We start from the raw sequence: 21,572 nt of genomic DNA on the forward strand, positions 1-21,572 counted from the left end.
CAGCCTATAATTTCCCAGTTTATTCTTAGAGCCTTTCTTAATCCACAGAACAATAGCCATGGTCTAGTTCTCTGGCATCTCATCCATGTGTAAAGACATTTCAAATATCTTTGCAATCAGTTGATAGTCTATCATTGGGAACATGAAGTTTTAATTTTTAAAATAAAATTAAAATAACATTTTATATTAAAAATAAAAAAAAACATGCCTTGTAGTGCATAACTCTGAAGATTAAATGCAATCATATGCTTGTATTAATATATCCGGAAAATTGCCCTTAATCTCTTTGACGTTGGCTCTTTCCATTCAGGTATATGACTTTGTTCTACTAGTCAATCTGTTCAAATGTTTAGTCATGTCATTTTATGAAAATCATTTTGAATCTTTCTTATCTATAATGGGTTTTAACAGGCACTTGTCAGTTTGGAGACGTACATGTACCAGTTTGATTGATTGAAACTTCCTTAATAGATTGCAGATGCATGTGGCAGTGATTGCTTCAGTTAAAATTGTTCCAAAGTATATTTGTCTATTAATATGTTATTTGATTTGATGACTGGCACAGGCAATGATGTTAGATAAACATGCATTTGATCAAAAAAATAGTGAATTAGCTGCTTTTCCAATTTACTTAGAATTTCAGTGAAGTAATCTTTACAACTATGTTTAGCCCATTTACAAACTATGTGTTCCCAGGGCAGTAGAGTGGAACATTATTCATCTTTGATATGCTGTTTGTTATTCTGATAACAATTGAATGCTTATCCATTGCCCAAGATATTGATGTGAGGGTCTAGGGTTTGGGAAAAATAAAAGTGGGTTCATTTCTATTCTCGGCAGGACAGCACCCAATCTTCTCTTTATGGTTGTTGGACACATATGAAGAGCACGAATCCTGTCTGGAGCTCTTACTATTCTCTTAATAGCACAGCTATCAAGGACAATTGCAGCATCTCACTGACAACCTGGTAGTGAAATGATGGGCTGCCCTCTGTATATATTTTTATCTATGTATCTCATCTTTCCCCCCACCCCTCATGTGTGGTGTGTGTTTGTATTTTTTTCTCTCAATCTTGGGTCCTGTACCAGAGGCCTAAAGTTTGAGAGTTTGGCACAGTATCCTTGCTATTCCTAGTCGCGCACTCTTATGGACTAAGATCTCAGATGTTGTTCCTGGAATTTGTTGGAGCCACTCTCCCAATCCAGGCGTCACAGCTCCAAGTGCTCCTATCACCACTGGGATTACTCTGGCTTTAACCTTCCACATCCTTTCTATCTGCTCTTTCAATCCCTGATATTTCTCCAGCTTCTCATATTCTTTCTTCCTGATGTTACTGTCATTTGGGATTGCCACCTCTGTGACTATTGCTTTCTTCTGTTCCTTGACTAGTATTACTGTGGCTGGTTGGCCAATAGCTGCTTATCAGCCTGTACTGGAAGTCTCACAGGATCTTAGTTTCTCAGTTGTTTGCCATTTGGACTAGGAAGTGTTCCATCCGTACTCAGTGCAGATGTTCCTGTACACAATTCCTGTAACTTGTTTGTGCCGTTCAGAGTATGCTGTCCCTTCCTGATTCATGCTCCTGCTACTACTTACTGGATGGTTTCAGCAGATTCCTTGCACAGTCTGCATCTTGGATCTTCTCTGGTGTAATAGCAGGGATGTATCTATAGAAAATAGCGCCTATGGTGAGCACTGAAATTACGCTCCCGTCCAAACATCTGACATCCATCTTCTAGATAACTTTACCATAATATCGGCTCAAAAATACAAGTCAAGCTTGTTCATCTTCTAATTAACAAATTATGGCACTACATGAAAATTATAACTGCACCTTCTCTGCTTTCACTGAAGCAAATTGGTCTATGATGTGATTAAAATCAGTTTTTTCAGTTTCTTCTCTTTCTACACTCAGCAGAGCAAGATCACAGAGTCTGCCTTGACCCATGGAGGTTCTCAAATACGAAAGTATTATTTTTAACTTGCTGAATGATCTCACACCGCTGGCGATGGAAACTGCGATGGTTAGCATGATCTGAATAGCAATGCGAAGATTGGGGAAGACACCCTCATCTCTGTACTGAACAATAAATTCAAGCAGTTCTTCAGGTCTTGATATTTTCATGTTGACCCGCCTTGATAGCAACATTCTGCAATCCAAAATTTCTTCATATAGCTGCTGTCCATCAACATCAGAGCTGTACAATTCGCCGAAATTTTCGCACTTCTTCTTTAGGTCGTTACTGTTGGCACCGTAACACAGTCTCTCGACATCGAGAAGTAACCCAAACTTGGCGTCAGTGTCGTGCAAACGAGCGAACCTTTCGTCCATTTCTCTGTGAAGATGGTCGAGTGTTCCCTTCATGACTCTTCCCATTTGCTCCTTAGCTGTTAAGCCAGCGTCTCTCGACTTCTCATCAGCCATTCGTTTCTTTTGTCTCTGACGTCTTTCAACTTCAATATTCCATTCTTGACAGAGACCGACTCCTTCTTCGAGTGACTCACTGACCACTTCACCTGTGAGTCGGCTGGGGTGATATACTGCGTCTGGTGCTCCCGATGTGGCCTTCTATATATTGGCGAGACCTGATGCAGACTGGGAGATCGTTTTGCTGAACACCTACGATCTGTCCGCCAGAGAAAGCAGGATCTCCCAGTGTCCACACATTTTAATTCCACATCCCATTCCCATTCTGACATGTCTATCCACGGTCTCCTCTACTGTAAAGCTGAAGCCACACTCAGGTTGGAGGAACAACACCTTATATTCCGTTTGGGTAGCCTCTAACCTGATGGCATGAACATCAACTTCTCTAACTTCCACTAAGGCCCCACCTCCCCCTCGTACCCCATCTGTTACTTATTCTTATACACACATTCTTTCTCTCTCTCTTCTTTTTCTTCCTCTGTTCCTCTGACTATACTCCTTGCCCATCCTCTGGGTTTTTTCCCCCCCTTCCCCCTTTTCCTTCTCCCTGGGCCTCCTGTCCCATGATCCTCTCATACTCCTTTTGCCAATTACCTGTCCAGCTCTTGGCTCCATCCCTCCCCCTCCTGTCTTCTCCTATTATTTTGGATCTCCCCCACCCTCTCCCACTTTTAAATCTCTTACTAGCTCTTTCTTCAGTTAGTCCTGACGAAGGGTCTTGGCCTGAAATGTCGACTGGACCTCTTCCTAGAGATGCTGCCTGGCCTGCTGCGTGTTGCTTGAATTTCCAGCATCTGCAGAATTCCTCGTGTTCACTGACCAATACTTCTCTTTCATCATAAAAATGATCTTGCAGGGCTTTCAAATCCAGGGCAACATTGTGGAAGTTCATGCTAGGATCCTGCAGCCTCTTTTGAATACGGTCAATGCGAATGAGTACTTTGTCCAAAATCCTAACAAAATCAGAAAATCGTAACTCCCACATGCGGTTGTACAGCTGCCTTGCATCACTTCTTGTTTCACTGGTCTCGTTTTCATTGTCTATCATGTCCTGGAGAACTTGAAGTATTTCCTCAAGGTACTTGTTGACAGGCTTCACTGCTTCTGTCCTTGCACTCCACCTGGTTTCGGACTCCGACTTAACAACCACAGGCATGGCATTTTTGAGTTTTTCCCAGCGCTGTGTTGAACGAGAGAAAAACAAGTAGAGAGCTTCGATGGTTCCAAAAATCATGACCATCATTGTATCCTTCTTGGCTGCATGTATATCCACCAAGTTGAGTGAGTGATTGTCGCATTTCACAAACACTGCCAGGTTGTTTTTCTCACTTATTCTTTGATGAACACCACTTCTGTGTCTAGCCATCAAGGCAGCGTTGTCATAGCACTGTGACCGACAATCTTGTAGCTCCATTTTGTCCTTCTCTAGTTGTTTCAAGATGTCTTCAACCAAGCTCTCAGCATCCTTCTGGCTTATCTGGATAAAACCAGCTTATCTGGATAAAACCAAGGAAGGACTCTCTAACACGGACTGTTTTCCTCTCAAAATCAACTTCCACATACCTCACTACTTCTGACATCTGCTCACGGTGTGTCTGATCATGAGTCGAGTTGAACATGAGACCGTAGAACAGTACTTAGCTTTACGAATGCTTCTCAGTGAACTCTGGCGAACAGTGGATGCCATCATGTGGATGAATTTGTTCTGGACACCCGGTGAAAGTTAAGACGTGGATGACTTTGCAAATGAGTGAGGTGTTCTTTTATGACAGGGTCAACGATGGCCAGTAGTTTCAGTCAGCCAAGGAAATTTCCCACATTGGAGTCATCGTCCAGCTGAAGTGACTCCCTGTGTCCTCGCAAAGCCAGGTTCTGAGTCACAAGGAATTTTATGCAGTGAAGGACTCTCATCAAGATCTCATGCCATTTCTGATTTTCCTTCTTAATCTGTCACTGATTTTCCTTCTTAATCTGTCACTGAAATACCACGTCAATAACTTCTCTGTTTCCAGCTAAATTTCTTTCCATTTCTTTTCACTGTGTGAAGCATTCCTGATGATTCTTGGCATTTTCATGAACACTAATCCTTTCAGGTGCTTTCCACTGGTTGAATCCACTTTCTTGCTCCAATGAGGATTGATGGTCTGACTGGGAATAGAGAAGACAACAGATATAAAATGCAGACTTTTTAGAAGGGGAATAGACCAGCCACGAGCGAGTCACTTCCTCACCACGACCATTTCCCGATTTCCTCTTGAACCAAGTTTTGTTCATTGAATGATTATTTGTTGGTAGGAAAGGCCCCTCAATGTTCTGGAAATACTTCGAACCCAGCTTTATTATTTCTGTTCTCAATGCGTCAGGCAGAATTGCTTTTCCAGTATCCTTGTCGAACTTCAAAAGTCCAATGTCATGCTGTTCAATCCCTTCTGGTATGACAGTTCGAGGCTCTTTGACACCATCCAGTTCACTAGGTTCAGTGTCATCACGTTCAATCTCATCAGGTAAAATCTTGTCAATCACCACCACCACCACCATCATCTTGCCCTCCTGTCATGTCCACATTCTCTGTGGCAGCCTCACTCTTAATCTCGTCATACTCAGATTTATCGGACTTGACTTCCTCCTCGGCTTGTGACGCATTTGTACTTGATCCATCTTCGGATTCTAACAAACTTGTAGCAGGTGCAGGGGACTCCATGGAACGTGTCGAACTATTTGTTCCGGGCTTTTCAAAGAAGGGCATGAAGAACTTGCTCGACTTCTTGGCTTCCTCAGCCTCCAACTTTCATCTCTCCTGTCCTTCAGCTCCACTTTCCTTCTTTGTGAAGAAACGTTTCATGGTTGTCTTATACAATGCTCTGAAATAAGGCCATCCTAGTGCTTCTCACTCATGGTAATCAAAGACAAATCATACATCTGAAGAAAATTCTTTTTTCACTACCTGAGGATGGGTTGTCTGACTTTAATAGAAACTGCTCAGTGGCACCCAGGGCACCTGCCATACCTAAGATACGCCACTGTGTGATAGACTCCTGCTTCTATTGCTCTTGTGTTCAGCACCTGTGCTTGTGCAGCCATGAGCAGCACCTCCGTGCTGTCCCTCAGCCATGCCCTTTCCAGCCATTGGTAGGACTTTATGTCAGCCACCTCTGATATCTGGCGATGGTACATCCCATTAGTGACTTGTCCTACTGTGGCCTCTGGTCCTCTGGCTCTGCTTCACCCATTTCTATTTCCATGTCTCCTGCCTGCTGTCTGGGATATTCTCCTAGCAGGTTGTCCTTAGGGGCCATCTTTCTGACATACTCATGGATGTTTCGCATTTCTTCCAGCACTGTTGCCTTGACACTTCCAAATCCCTGTCCTCCTTTATTCTGGTAGGTGTATGTCACTTAACGTTGGACTTTGGGTGGAATTCCCCATGTATCGTTAGCAGTTTCTGGTCTTGATGTCAGCAGCTTCCAGTTTGTTCCTTGGCTGGCACACTATTGTGGCAAGATATCTGATGACTGATAGGGTGAATGTGTTGATGACCCTGATCTTGTTCCTCCCATTCAGCTGGCTTTTTGGGAACTGTCTCACTCTTTGGAGGTACTGGGATGTTGCAGCCTTCCTTGTGTCTTCATTGTGGCTTCCATGCACCCTGCAGAATCCCCAGGTGTTTGTAGCTGTCCTGTACATCTGGTATGTGGCCTTCAAGTAATTCAACTCCTTCAGTGTTGATGAGTTTGCCTCTTTTCATTACCATCCAGCTGCACTTGTAAACGTAACTTTGCTGGATCAAATAACGACAACACAAAAAGATCGTTATTTATCTTTTCACCTGTTTATTTCTTCGAGCTCAGCCGGCGAGTGAACTTAGACCCGACATCAGGGAGAGACCCTTTCTCATCTCCCTGGCGGTTCTACAAGTTCACTGCCCGATGTCAGAATTGTCAGAAGTCATAAGGCCACCGATACAAAAGAACAATCAGTTTGATAACCATTCCGGTCAAGTCAATGGATTATTGATACAGAGAAAATCAGTTTGATAACTATTCCGGCCAAGTCAATGGACTATTGGTACAAAAGTACAATCAATTTGTTAGACACTCCAGCCACCTTAGTTAAAGAAAAGAATGTCCAACCTGGTTTGCTGGAGCCACAACTTAATTGCAAAGATAAGAACATCCATCAAATTTGTGCTTTAATTAAGAAAGGAATGTTCTGTCTAATTTCCATCAGGTACTGCTTTTTGTCAAAATCAAAAGGTGTGAAAAGCCCAGAGACATCTATGTAGATCTGGGCGAACTTTAATCATCTTGCTCCAAAGAAGGCAGCTGTGAGACATTATTCAAACACACTGCAGTCACAGACATAGTCAGTACTTAATTCATTGTTTACAGGAATCTGAGAATCCCCCATTCCCTTAAACTTTATCACACTTTTCCAGTCCAAATGATGTCCTCATGTCTCTGCTGTACACCCTTGTCAGGTGGGTTAGTGAGTCAATGTCTCTTTCATATCTGGCATACAGCTTGATGTCATCCATGTGCAGGAGATCTTGAGGTGGGGCTTGGTGGGTGGCAGATACTTCCCAGGGGTCATCACGTGGGCACCCCTGCCCCTTTCTTAGATGTTTCATTAATTTAAGCCCACTACATCTCCAGAGGGCTGAACAGTGCGACCCGATGTCCCAGGTGCACCCCCTTCACATCTGGCCACCCATGGGTCACTTTAGGGCCCAGATGCAGTCACTCCTCTTCATCCATAACCAGTGGCTGTTTCGCTCGGCTACTTCCGCGAGTTCTTTTACAGCTTGTCACTGGCCCTGGCCTCGGACTCCCAATCCCTTCAGCAACCTGATGTGAAGTAGCCACAAATCCTCTGCAGCCAACCTCTACGGTGAAAATCTGCACTTTCATTCCACACAGCTTAGCATCTGTGGTCAGCTGAGCGTATCTCACGTTTCCACTCATGCGCCTCGCAGACTGCATCGTCACAGGGCCCGGTGAGCTCTGAGATTACTACAGCCTTCAGACTGCTGGACCTCAAGATCAAATCTGGTCTGAGGGTGGTAGTGGCTATCTCCGTGGGAAATATTAGCCTTTTGTCAAGATCGACAGCCATGTTGCAGTCATAAGCAGGCTCCAGTATGCCTGACACCAATGGTGTCACTGAGGGTGGCACTGTCTGCCATTGTTGGACAAAGGAGATAGTGGTTCTTCCAGTCATATGGGGCTTAGAGTTGTTATTCAGCCTTGGGTGACAAACATCTTGAGGACCTGGTTGTGCCTCCATGTGTATCTTCCTTGAGTGAGGCTTACTTTGCAAGATGAGAGGATGTGCTTGAGGTTTGCACAGAGTGGGCAAGATGGGTCTTCACTGAGCCACTGGTCCAGATTTTTTGGGAGCTGGGAGAACATCATGTACAGCTCATACAAGGAAGCTAATCTTTTTTCCTTCCTTTTCCCACAAGTCTTTCCAGCTGAATTTTCTTTTCTCAATGTTTTCTCATCTTGTCTTTTTTTGCCTGAGACACTGCTCTTGTGTACCTCATCTGCTGCTCCTGTTGTTGTACTTCCTCCACCATAGCTCACCGTTGCTCTTGTGTTGTCACCTTTTGCCAAATGGACCTATTTGATCCTGTGTCAAGGTTCCCTCTTCCAGATTGCGTGTCTGCAAACCTGAGTGCTGCTTTTGCCTGTTGTACTGACTCTGCTGGACACCACTTTCTTCCTGGTAAGGTCCTGGGTGCCGTATCCTGGACAATACTGTCAGGAGATTCTGAGAGAGTCATCTCACGCCTCACCTTGGACACCTGAACTCTTCAGTCAGCCCGTGACAGGCAACTCCAGAGCTCCTTTGCTATAGAGGTAGATGTTACTTAGTGATCTTCATAGGCCCATCCACTTCTCAGTGAAGGAACTAACTGCCCTCTCCAGCTTTTCAACATGAGTGATGGGGACTTCATATAGAGTCAGTGGCCACAACACCTGAGGGAGCAGTCCAAACTGAAGGCACCAGAGCTTGAGGTTTCCTGGCAACAAGGTCTTATCAATGACTTTAAGCCCTTTCGTGATTTCTTCTCTCAGCAGTTACACTTGACCTGTATCACTGAAGTTTACATCATACCAATATCCCAAGCTTTTAACTGGCATTTCTGACACATTAGGAATTACTTTCCCATCCACATGAAACTTGTAGCTGACCAGCCTTCCCTTGACTATAGAAATGCTCCTGGACTTCTTTGTTTTAATTGTCGTTCAGGCCCATTTAATGCTTGAATGGAGTTTCTCAAGCAACCGTTTGGTACATGGGATGGTAGTTGTCAGGATGTTTAGGTATCCGTTAGTCTCATGAGACCATGGATTTGCGCCTTGGAAGGTTTCCAGGGCGCAGGCCTGGGCAAGGTTGTATGGAAGACCAGCAGTTGCCCATGCTGCAAGTCTCCCCTCTCCACACCACTGATGTTATCCAAGGGAAGGGCATTAGGACCCATGCAGCTTGGCACTGGTGTTGTCGCAGAGCAATGTGTGGTTAAGTGCCTTGCTCAAGGACACACATGCTGCTTCAGCCAAGGCTCGAACTAGCGACCTTCAAATCACTAGACGAACGCCCTAACCACTTGGCCACGCGCCAACACAGGATGTTTAAATCATTAATAAATGCTCGGATTGGTGGTAGGCATAGTCCTGACTTCAGTCATTCTCCTACTATGCATTTAGAAGCTCTAATGATTACTTCCATTGCCATGGTAAAGGCTAGCGGAGAGATGGTGCATCCTGCCAAAATGCCTATCTCCACAGGCTGCCAGGCTGTGTTATACTCTGCGGTTATCAGTGAGACCTGGAGATCTTGAAAGAAGGCTTTGACCAGGGTTGTAACACATTCTGGTACACGGAGAATTCAAATGAAGAGCATAAGAGGTTATGTGAGCTTATTTCCCAAAGGCACTGGCTAGGTGGAAGAACGAGACATGGTGCTCTCTTCTTTCCCTTTGAGCAGTTTGTATTTGATGCCAAATTATACTTGTGTGTTCCAAGCAGCCAGAGAAACCCGACATCCCTGCCTTCTGCAGATGCGTGTCGATGAAGTTGTTTTCTCCAGGTAAGCAGACAACCTTTGTGCTATGACACCAAAAAATATTTTCCCTTCAACATTTAATAGATTTATTTGCTGAAACTGTCCGCTTTCTGAGGAATCCTTTTCTTCAGGAATTAGAATTCCTTCTGCCTGCCGCCAAGTTTATTCCTCCAGACCACCTTCATCTGTTTCCATAAGAAGTTCAGGACTCTTGGTGCATTTTTGTAAAGTTTGTACGGAACTCCATCTGATCGTGGCACTGAAGTAGCCCTCGCTCATTTTACTACTTTTATTATCGCGCTATATCTGGGGGGACTGATGTCAAACTGCTGATGTGGAGGGTGGATGGGTGGCATATCTGAAGGTATTGAGATGTGTTCGGCTGTCAGGCTGTCTGAGTATGACAGCTTTAGATGATCTTCCAGCTCTTCCTTTGACATCTTAGGAGTTCTATTCTTCTGCTTTGTGAAAATGCTTTTCATGAACTTGTAGTGGTCCTAATATAATCGTGTCCGAGTGTGTGCTTTCCTCTTTCTTCAAGGCCTGAGGTTTTCTGCCCTCCTTAGAGTCAACAGATGTGCCTTTAGTTCTACCTGTAGAATGTTGATTCCTTCTTTCCTCTATGGTTGATTTTTCACCACAGTTTCTTCAGTTGCCATCTCGCCTTAATGAGGCCACCTATCTCCTTTTGTCGTCTTGATTTGTGCTGTACATGAAGCTTTGTTTTAATTTTTTCCGTCATTCCAAATCTTTCTGCTCCGTAGTGGTATATGAGGTTGCCCATCCTCTCAATTCTCTTCTCGACTGTGCTCTTTAGACCACTGAGGAGTCTGCATAGATCCTCGTTGAACATTGCCCACTCTTTCTTGTTACAGGTTTTCAGCTATTTCACGCATGGCTTTTTACTTGCAGCTTCTTTTCTACTGACTGGCCTTGTCTTTCCTGTGACCAGTGGTCTTCCGTGCTGATGTACACTTCTGAGACTGCGCCTGGGTTAGTGATGCTCTGCGGACTTTGGGTTCCATCCTGCCTCTGAACTTCATTTGACTTGCTCGATCTTTCCCTCAAGAAGTACTGGTCGATGCAAGGTCCCAGTCTTGTCCCCTTCAAGCACTTCATCCGGCTTTGGTGTATCTTCAAGCCCCTAGCTGATGTTACTTTAGACCAGTCACAGATGCAACTCTGCAGTGTGCTTCCTGCTGATGTCACTGACTCAATTACTATACTGCCTATGTTTCCTAGTCAAAGTCATGCCATGTTCTGTTACTGAAATATCCATCCTTGAGTCATCTTGTGCCCCTGCGCTCACTGACTCTGGGAGTATCTTTCTTTTTGTGGTTCTTGTAGCCATCAGTGGTTGATGCCTGTATGCTATTTAGGCAAAAGAAGACTGCTGCCATGGGTAGCTCGTCCATGGTAACCCCAATGGGGTGTTTCCCTCCTGTCACCTGTCTTTCCAAGATGTCACCAGGACCTTGTCAGCTGCTCTTTCACAGCAGTCACTGGTGAATCAGATTTATATTTGAGCTCATAGGACTAGATGTTTCAATCTCTTTGATAAGCAGATCCTAACTTGGATCATTGTTAGGAACAGGCAGTGCATGTCAAATGTACAATTAAAATTGTTCTTAATATGTGTATAGAATTCTGTCAGAACCCAGGTTGAGATTGTCAAAGCCTGTTATACTTCCTACTTTAAATCACTTTTAAGGGACAGTGGTTTGATCAAGCTGCGTTATATAATTTCTTTCTTTTTTTTTCCTTTTCTTTTTCTTTCCCCCCCCACAAAAAAGCCGACAGAAATAAAGCAAAACTCATAATTTCTTACCCTTACCATTGAATGGAATATCTGTTTGGATTTTTTCCCTCAGGGGACCTTATTAAAAGCTTTAACACTTTCTTTTGTTTTTTAAAAATTTTCTCTTGAATTGCAAATCAGCCATAATTTGAAATTAATTTATTTGAAATTATTTTGAAATTAATTTATAAGAGATTGCAGTCTTAATTAAAAGTAAAAGTTCGACATGCTTTTTCAAAAGAAAAATCTAAGTTTTCTGATCAACGTACAAAGGAAGAGAGTCCAGGATATCAAACAGTTTGAAAATCTAACTTCTAATACAGTGGATTTCAAAGTTGGAGCCAATATAAAATAACTGAGTGAGCCAGTCACTTTTTTATTTATTATTAAAATTGGATATTGTTAAAGTGGTTCATCATAAACTACTGAGGTACAGCTTTAATAATTTTATATAGAATTATTAAATTTGATTGTTAACCCTTCATCCTTGTTGTAAGGTTACTTTCAGTTTCTAGGTTTTGGTTACCCTCACATGAAAGCTGTGGTAGCCATTGTTCAACTTATCACAATGCAGCATAATAATACCCTTGGTTACTATTGCACTCTACTTGTGTATTGCAGCAGTAAAATCAATAAAATGAACCATACCTTCAATATTGATTTATTTTTAAGAAAACACAGTGATCCTTAGTGATTTTTTGGGGGAGGGGCAAAAATTGTTATCATTGTGATGTCATTTCACTAAAAGGGTTTTTCACATGCAATGTTTCTCATGTGAAAAAGTACAAAGTGTGCTCCCAGGGATTTTTCATTTAACTCACCAACCAAAAACCTTTTTATTGTATGGCATAAAAATTCTATTTGAAATCAAAGTAAGAATGGATAGAAAATCAGATTTAAGATTGCTGTTTGCAACTCAGGATTTGCTATTTCGTATCAGTGGATTCTTTTAACTTGTCCAATTCCCCAGAATCTAAATGTCCTCCAGGGATAAGGAAGAGCAAGAGGATGAGCTGCTGGCTCTCGCCAGCATTTATGGCGAGAATGAATTTCTACATGCAGAATCTTCTCAGGGTGGAGAAATAATCATCTGTTTGGAATTACCAGCAAACTTCAAAATACTTTTTTGTGGTAAGTTGAACAGTCGGTTAATGTTTTAAAAATCTGTATGTTGCACAGGTAGAGAAAACACAACAACTGCTCAACAGCTTTATTCCTGGGATGGCAAGTTTGTTGTATGAGGAAAGACTAAGCAGACAGAGCCTTTTCCCCCCTTGAGTTTAGAAGAATGATCACATTACTCAAATACTTATGGAAGTTCACATAAGTCTTATGGAAGTCATAAGTCATAAGTCTTTGCTGTGGTGTCTAGGAAGCAGCCATGCAGAACAGAGCTGAGAAGAAATTTTATCAACCACTAGGTGGTGAATCTTTCGAAACTGAGGGCAGTAGAGGGTCAAACACTGAATATATTCACAACAGATCAATACAATTTTAGGTATCAACAGAGTCAAGGGATTTGGGTTTGTGTAGGAAAGTGGCACTGAGGTAACTGATCAGCTAACATCGAATTGATAGTAGACATAAAGGTCTGACTGATCCATTCCTGCAATTTCTTATGCTCTTAAAAGATGGATTATCAAACTTAAAGCATCAGTCATCCACTAACATTTTATTTCTTTACCCAGGTGATGAGAAGCAGAATAAGAAGGATCAGATTGAATATGTTGTTTCGTTTCTGCCCCCTATTCTGTTGAATTTTGAATTTCCACCAGATTATCCATCATGTTCACCTCCTAAATATACCTTGAGTTGCAAGTGGCTTTCCCGAGTTCAGGTTTGTCTCATTCTTCTTTCCTAAAATGTTGTATTTTTTATTTCACACACATTTTGTGATGAAATATAGTTAGAAGTGCAACTTTTGTAAAAACAAATCTCAAAATGTTTATTCCAACGCTTTGTTGGATATTAATAGAGTCAAGCAACACAGAAATAGGTTCTTCAGCTAATCTCACTTTCAGCACTTGGTTTATTGTGTATTATGTCTTGGCAGCTTAAGTGCCATTCAATTTGGATGCCTTTTAATTGTGTAAGTACTTGCCTCTACCAGCTTCTCAGGCAAAATGTTCTAGTGATGTTCAAGTTATATTATTGAATATGTTATAAAAGTAAATAACTGAAATGGCATTTGGTTATGTTGAACCTTGAATTTATGAAACCATAAAAATGAGTTAATATTACTTTTTAATTATGTGCCAGTAATACATATTCCAATATATACAGTGAAAAGTAATGTAATTTTAGACTATAAGTCCATAAGACATAGGAACAGAATTGGGCCATCTGGCCCACTGAGTCTGCTCTGCCATTCAATCATGGGTGATCCTTTCTTTTTCTCCTCCTGAACCCCAGTTCCTGTCCTTCTCCCCATAATATTTGATGTGATGTCTAATCAAGAACCTATCAATCTCTGCCTTAAATACACCCACTGACCACATCTACTCTGTCTATGCCTTTCAACATTCGAAAGGTTTCAATGAGATTCCCCCCTCATCCTTTTGAATTCCAGCGAATACAGACCCAGAGCCATCAAACATTCCTTGTATAATAACCCTTTCAATCCTGAAGTTATCCTTGTGAACCCCCTCTGGACCCTCTCCAATCTTTTTTAAGATGAGAGGCCCAAAACTGTACACAATACTCAAGGTGAGGCCTCACCAGTGCCTTATAAAGCTTCAGCATCACATCCTTGCTCTTGTATTCTAGACCTCTTGAAATGAATCTAACATGGCATTTGTCTTCCTCTCCACCAACTCGACCTGCAAATTAACCTTCAGGGTGTTCTGCACAAGGACTCCCAAGTCCCTTTGCATCTCAGATTTTTGGATTTTATCCCCATTTAGAAAATAGTTCGCACATTTATTTCTACTACCAAAGTACATGAACATGCATTTTTCAACATTGTAATTCATTTGCCACTTTCTTGCCCATTCTCCTGATCTGTCTAAGTCCTTCTACATCCTACCTGTTTCCTCAACACTACCTGCCCCTCCAGCAATGTTCATATCATCTGCAAACTTGGCAACAAAGGCATCTATTCCATCATCTAAATCAATTATATACAGCATAAAAAGAAGTGGCCCCAACACCGACCCTTGCGGAACACCACTAGTCACCGGCAGCCAACCAGAAAAGGATCCTTTTATTCCCACTCGCTGCCTCCTACCAATCAGCGAATACTCTGTACTTTTATTTAGTTCTCAGAGCTCTGTTGACACCACTGATAGGCGCCGTACAATGGACAATGCCCATGAAGCTCTCTTTTTAAATAATCACCACCAACCTGCGAGAAACACCTTTTCTTTGTAGAGCTCTGTAGGCCCCGTTTTATTCATATGTTATGTGCCATGTCTTATAGAGGGTGGTCATGGTCCTTCCATGATCATGATTGTTATTGGCAAATTTTTCTACATAATTGGTTTGCCATTGCCTTCTTCTGGTGACCTCAGCCATTATCAATACTCTTTGGAGATTGAGTGCCTGGCATTAGTGGTCACATAACCAGGACTTGTGATGTGCACCGGCTGCTCATATGACCATTCACCACCTGCTCCTGTGGCTTCACCTGACCCTGGTCGGGTGGCTAAGCAAGTGCTACACCTTGCCCAAGAGTGACCTGCAAGCTAGTGGAGGAGGGGTCTTACACCTCCTTTGCTAGAGAGGTCTCTCCAATCCACCACTCAAATGTAATTTAACTCCATTTTATCTGTTAGGTAAATTCATGGTCAGATATCTTGGTTAATATCTTCTTTACAAAAGCACCGCCAAATTCTTATGTTAATTGGAGAGGTATGAACTCCTAATTCTTTGAACATTCAAACTTTTATTTTTTTTCTTTGATTTTCACGTACAACTAGCTTGCATGGTAGGGGAGTCTAGGACAAAAGGGCATGACTTCAGGACTGAAGGACGTCCATTTAGAACAGAGATGCAGAGAAATTACTTTAGTCAGAGAGTGGTACATCTGTGGAATTTGTTGCCACGAGCGGCTGTGGAGGCTGAGTCATTGGGTGCATTTAAGGCAGAGATAGATAGGTTCTTGATTAGCCAGGGCATCAAAGGGTATGGGGAGAAGACAGGGGAGTGGGGATAACTGGAAGAATTGGATCAACCCATGATTGAATGGTGGAGCAGACTCGATAGGCCGAATGGCCTACTTCTGCTCCTGTATCATATGGTCTTAAGTCATCAGTGGTTTACACATTAGGCATATTAACATAAAATTAAAAAGGAAATTTTAGAAATACTTAGTAGGTCAGGCAAGGTCTCTAGTGAAAAACAGTTAACGTTTCAGGTTGATTAAAGATGCTAATGAATGTTTCCAGTATTTTATTTTTATCTTTGTTTTACGGGTTATAAATTTTATAATGCCTTTTGTGCCTTAGCATTTTATATCATATGTGTTCTATGAAGTATTGTTTTGTGGGATTATGAAATTGATATAATCTATGGGTTTGAGAATTAATCTATGACATGACTGGAAAAAGATACTTGCAAGTGGATTGGGTGGATGCAATACAAAAATTTTTTCTATAAATCTGCTTGTGTTTTTTGAAGAAACTCCATTGGTAGGAAATCAATGATATACTTTCATTGTCGTTAGTTTTGAATGCATGCTATAAGGGAATTGACAGTTCCCTTATGGACGTATTCTTAATTAATCACTAAAGCCCTGGAGATCAAGATTTACCTTCTAATACTTACTGATTTTTTTTCAATCTGTTACAATTGTTACCTTAATCCTTGGAAATGGAGGGAAATATTAACATTGATTTCTGCTCCTGACTGTTTTTAGTAATTTCTGTCAGACATTAGTAATTATGGAATTGTTTTCATCTGTAATAACTTCTTGTTTCCATTAGGAACAAGTGGGCAATGTTGAACTGAACTATGCTGTTCAATTTAGTCCGATTATTAATCAATAGCTCGGAAGGAGAAAAGAGTGGTAGAAATAAGTGGAAAACAATATTTTTATGTCAAGTTCAAAGTTAATTATCATTCAACCATACATGAATGTAGTCAAAGGCTGCAGTATTCCTGTGGGGCCAAGTGCAAAACATATTAGCAACAGCAGACAGCACACTGCTCATACAACATATGGTTACGATAGCAGAAAAACATACAGTCAGAAAGAAAAAAAATATATAGCCCAAGTCTCTGAGTAGCATGGCCTGTAGATTGATGGTAAATGGACCTGATCCAGCTTGTTCTTCTGCTGACCAGAGGGCAGCACCATTGGGCCAGCCCCCAATCCAGTACAGACTTCAGCATGCCCAGGGAGGCCTCTGCTCTCTCCCACAGCATCTCCTCCCTTGGGCGGCTGAAACAGGCAACTCCACGGCATGAGGGCCTAGTCCTCACCACAATTGAGGCAACGCAGATTCCCAGCCCTCAAACTGGACTTGTCGTATTCTACATTACTAACGTTCAATAGAGTCTTGAGATCACAATAAAAATGTCCAAGGCAATCGCTCACACTGTGCACAACAATGGTATGCAACAAGTCTAGGCAACAACACAACAAATGTATGCAGTAAATCCAGTTCCATCTCACTGATGGACAGAACTGCAGTACTTGTTGTTCTTGGCATCCAGCAGTGCCTTGCAATTAAGAAAAAGAAAGAGACTTAAAGGTTGAACAATTATACCTTTGATTGGACCTGGAGTGGCTGCTGCTTCCGAGCATACCACCATCTTACCGGAAGAGTCTGTGCCATAAATAACAATTACTTGTTAAGATAAAATTCCACTACAGTCACAATAGGGAACATAGATGTCATACCGTTTCTCTGGAAGAAGTTGGATTATCGGATGAAAGGGCAATATGTGGATATGGGAGCATTATTGTATTACGAGATAACAATCAACAGGCTAGAATGTGGCACAAGTCATTGGCCAAACAGCTTTCAGATAATTTGCAGGATTCCACAAACAGGCTGACATGTCACAGAATACTTTAAAAAAAATATTTCCATTCTCCTTGTAGCATTTTGGAGTCAATGTTGGTGCAAATGTTGCTGTACTTCATTGTAATTCTAATAGTTCTGTACTTCAGTTCATGTGTTGTTTAATAACTGGGTTACTTGTTTCCACACAGCTCTCTGCACTTTGTACTTACCTGGATAAAATTTGGAATGACAATGGCAATTGTGTTGTGCTATTTTCATGGGTGCAATTCTTAAAAGAAGAGACTCTCTCCTTTTTACAAATTGAGTCACCTTTACGAATACAAAGAAACATTAAAGTAACATCTGATTGCATTTTCTCAACTGATAAGAAAAAAGAGCTTGGATTGCTGGACAAAGCAGAGTCTCCCCTTGATCCTAGGGCTATTCAGGATGTGGCATCATGGGCTAGTGTTTTACGTGAAATCTTGGACTTTGATCAGAAGCAGCAACAGCAAGTTTTCAATAACAAGGTGTTCACCTGCAGTGTATGCTTTTCTGAAAAGCTTGGCACTGACTGCATGTACTTTAAGGAGTGTCAACATGTGTACTGTAAAGCCTGTTTGAAAGAATATTTTGAGATTCAGATCCATGATGGGAACGTCCAGTGCCTTAACTGTCCGGAAGCAAAGTGTACTTCAATTGCTACACCAGCCCAAGTAAGAGTTTTTAATCATTGATATCTTGATATTTATTTTGCATATTAACAACAGTAGAATGGAAGTGACCTGATTGTTACTCCCTTAATTTAAAGAAATTATAAGTGAGAAACAAACAAAATGAGACTCAGCCCATTAGGAAATTCATAATGCACATATGTATCTCAAATGCACACAGCTTTTTCTCTTATATTTAAGGCATCACAATTTTTCATAATATCTCATCTATTAGTATTCCAGTTTGTATGTATCACTTGCAAATAACTGGTTCAAATTCTGTCTTTAAAAGCATGAGAGCAACAGTTTGGTGTTTGGCGCTTGCTGGGGTGTGGAACAACTTGGGTCTGCTAGAGCTCATGGGGTGGTTGACATCGACTGTTGAGAGAACTCTTCTCATTTGATTTCCTAGAATGAAATTCAGCTGCATCTGCTTTTGGATAAACAACATTATGATCTTGTTAACGGTCCGTAGATTCACATGCATATGGCCTAGACATCGAATTCTTTTGTTATTTTCATTTAGTATTCACATTTTTAAAGTTTTTTTTTACCACTTATCCATCATTTTTCTTTTAATTTGAGCTTTTCTTGACTTTCTCTATATTCATTTAAACCTTCTTTCTTATGCTATCTAACTTTTTACTTTAATAATGATTTAAGTACAGCTTTCTTTCAAAAACCTCTTCAGTGCCATAATAGCAACATACATAAAAGTTGCTGGTGAACGCAGCAGGCCAGGCAGCATCTCTAGGAAGAGGTGCAGTCGACGTTTCAGGCCGAGACCCTTCATCGGGACTAACTGAAGGAAGAGTGAGTAAGGGATTTGAAAGTTGGAGGGGGAGGGGGAGATCCAAAATGATAGAGAAGACAGGAGGGGGAGGGATGGAGCCAAGAGCTGGACAGGTGATAGGCAAAAGGGATACGAGAGGATCATGGGACAAGAGGTCCAGGAAGAAAGACGGGGGGGGGGGGACCCAGAGGATGGCAAGGGGTATATTCGGAGGGACAGAGGGAGAGAAAGGAGAGTGAGAGAAAGAATGTGTGTATAAAAATAAGTAACAGATGGGGCACGAGGGGTAGGTGGGGCATTAGCGGAAGTTAGGGAAGTCGATGTTCATGCCATCAGGTTGGAGGCTACCCAGACGGAATATAAGGTGTTGTTCCTCCAACCTGAGTGTGGCTTCATCTTTACAGTAGAGGAGGCCGTGGATAGACATGTCAGAATGGGAATGGGATGTGGAATTAAAATGTGTGGCCACTGGGAGATCCTGCTTTCTCTGGTGGACAGAGCATAGATGTTCAGCAAAGCGGTCTCCCAGTCTGGTGCTCCCGATGTGGCCTTTTATATATTGGCGAGACCCGACGCAGACTGGGAGACCGCTTTGCTGAACATCTACGCTCTGTCCGCCAGAGAAAGCAGGATCTCCCAGTGGCCACAGATTTTAATTCCACATCCCATTCCCATTCTGACATGTCTATCCACGGCCTCCTTTACTGTAAAGATGAAGCCACACTCAGGTTGGAGGAACAACACCTTATATTCCGTCTGGGTAGCCTCCAACCTGATGGCATGAACATCGACTTCTCTAACTTCCGCTAATGCCCCACCTCCCCCTCGTAACCCATCTGTTACTTACTTTTATACACACATTCTTTCTCTCACTCTCCTTTTTCTCCCTCTGTCCCTCTGAATATACCCCTCACCCATCCTCTGGGTCCCCCCCCCCCACCCCCGTCTTTCTTCCCGGACCTCCTGTCCCATGATCCTCTCGTATCCCTTTTGCCTATCACCTGTCCAGCTCTTGGCTCCATCCCTCCCCCTCCTGTCTTCTCCTATCATTTTGCATCTCCCCCTCCCCCTCCAACTTCCAAATCCCTTACTCACTCTTCCTTCAGTAAGTCCTGACGAAGGGTCTCGGCCTGAAACGTCGACTGCACCTCTTTCTAGAGATGCTGCCTGGCCTGCTGTGTTCACCAGCAACTTTTATGTGTGTTGCTTGAATTTCCAGCATCTGCAGAATTCCTGTTGTCAGTGCCATAATAGTATCAGTCTTCCCCAGAATAATTTCTGCAGCCTTTCATTGTCCTTGCTTATTTTCTCCTTAATTTTTCCATGGCATTGAAAACAATTTTCCAGTTATCGAAAGGAATAGAGACTATGTTTTGGGCCGAGTTCCTTCATCAGGACTGGAAAAGAATGGAGAAGAGGCCAGAATGAGGTGGGGAGAGGTGAAAGAGTACAAACTAGAAGGTGATGGGTGAAGCCAGGTGAAGAGAAAGTTAGATGGGTGGGGATGAATTAAGAAGCTGGGTGTTGATAGGTGGAAAAGATAAAAGGCTGAAGGAGGAGGAATCTAATAAGAAGAGAGTGAACCATGGGAGAAAGGGAAGGAGGAGGGGCACCAGAGGGAGGTGATAGGCAGGTGAGGAGAAGGAAAGAGGTAAGAGGGGACCAAATGGGGAATAGAAGAAGAGAGAAGGGGGGAGGAGACAGACTTGCTTTTATATGCATGCTTTAACATTATTTTCACTACAATCCTTAACATTTTGTGGTCAGTAAACCACTTTGGAATATGTACCAGAGTAATATAGGAAATACTATAGAGCAGTCAGTTTGTGCACTCTTTTTGACAGCGGCATGATAATGACTGATGAACCTATTTTAGTGATGTGGACAGAGGGTACATGTTGGTCAGAAATACTGGGAAAACCCATCCTACACTGAAAACTAACTCATTTTATGTCCACCTTGGGCAGCAGATGGACCCTTGTTTTAAAGTCAAAGCCAATAGATGGCACGTCTCACAATTCAGAGCTATAGTGTCACGCCTGAATATGGAGCCTGCTGGCCTGAAGCTGGGACTGCCAGCCATTAAGCCACAGCAGTCACTACATGTAACTTTTAAGATGTAGGGAGAGTGGAAGGAAAGAGATATTAAACAAAAAGAGGGTGGAAGTGCAATGGCAAATGGGAGAACAGAAACAAAAGATGCATGCTGTGAGATGCAAATGGAAACATTTATCTTAAATTGCTAAACACAGTTCTGAGACCACAAGGCTAAAAGCTTTCTCAGAAAGATGAAGGGCCCACTTGCAGTATACATAACAGCAAAGAAAATGAGTTTAACGCCCAGATCAAAATTGTTGGGTGTAATGTTATGGGCCTCACAGAGATGTGGCAAAAGAGGATAAGAGCTGGGGGCTAAAACTAGAAGGATATGCATCCTGTTGAAAAGACAGCCAACAGTGAGATGGATGGCTCTGTTGGTAAAAAATGAAATTAAGTAAATAGCAAAGAGCGATATAGGGTCAAGTGACGTAGAATCTTTGTGTGTAGAAAGGTAAAAAGTTCTTGATGAGAGTTATGTACAGGCCTTTGAGTAGTAGTCAGGATGTGAGTATAAAATACTCCAGGAGATAGGACAGGCATATAAGGAAGGGCAATGTTATGATCATGGTGGACTAACTTTTAAGGACTCTCCAACTCATGTTCTTGATGTTTATTGTTTATTTATTATTATTTTTCTTTTCTTTTTGTATTTGCACAGCTTGTTGTCTTTTCAACATTGCTTGTCCGTCTGTTGTGTAGTTTTTCATTGATTCTATTGTGTTT

The 21,572-nt window shown here is 42.1% G+C and overlaps 1 protein-coding gene across 4 annotated transcripts in view; it reads left to right on the top strand.

The window, feature by feature from the left end:
- Window positions 1-21,572, top strand: part of rnf14 (ring finger protein 14) — a 53,951-nt gene that overhangs the window by 23,353 nt on the left and 9,026 nt on the right. For all 4 annotated transcript variants that reach the window (XM_063053214.1, XM_063053215.1, XM_063053212.1 and 1 more), the window contains 3 exons: window positions 12,266-12,426; window positions 12,984-13,132; window positions 17,453-17,959. In XM_063053214.1, the coding sequence (XP_062909284.1) occupies window positions 12,273-12,426; window positions 12,984-13,132; window positions 17,453-17,959 (810 nt within the window). In that variant the 5' untranslated portion in view covers window positions 12,266-12,272. The remainder of the gene's footprint in view (window positions 1-12,265; window positions 12,427-12,983; window positions 13,133-17,452; window positions 17,960-21,572) is intronic.

This window comes from Mobula hypostoma, chromosome 7 (genome assembly GCF_963921235.1).
Source record: "Mobula hypostoma chromosome 7, sMobHyp1.1, whole genome shotgun sequence".
In the NCBI taxonomy this organism is placed as follows: Eukaryota; Metazoa; Chordata; class Chondrichthyes; order Myliobatiformes; family Myliobatidae; genus Mobula; species Mobula hypostoma.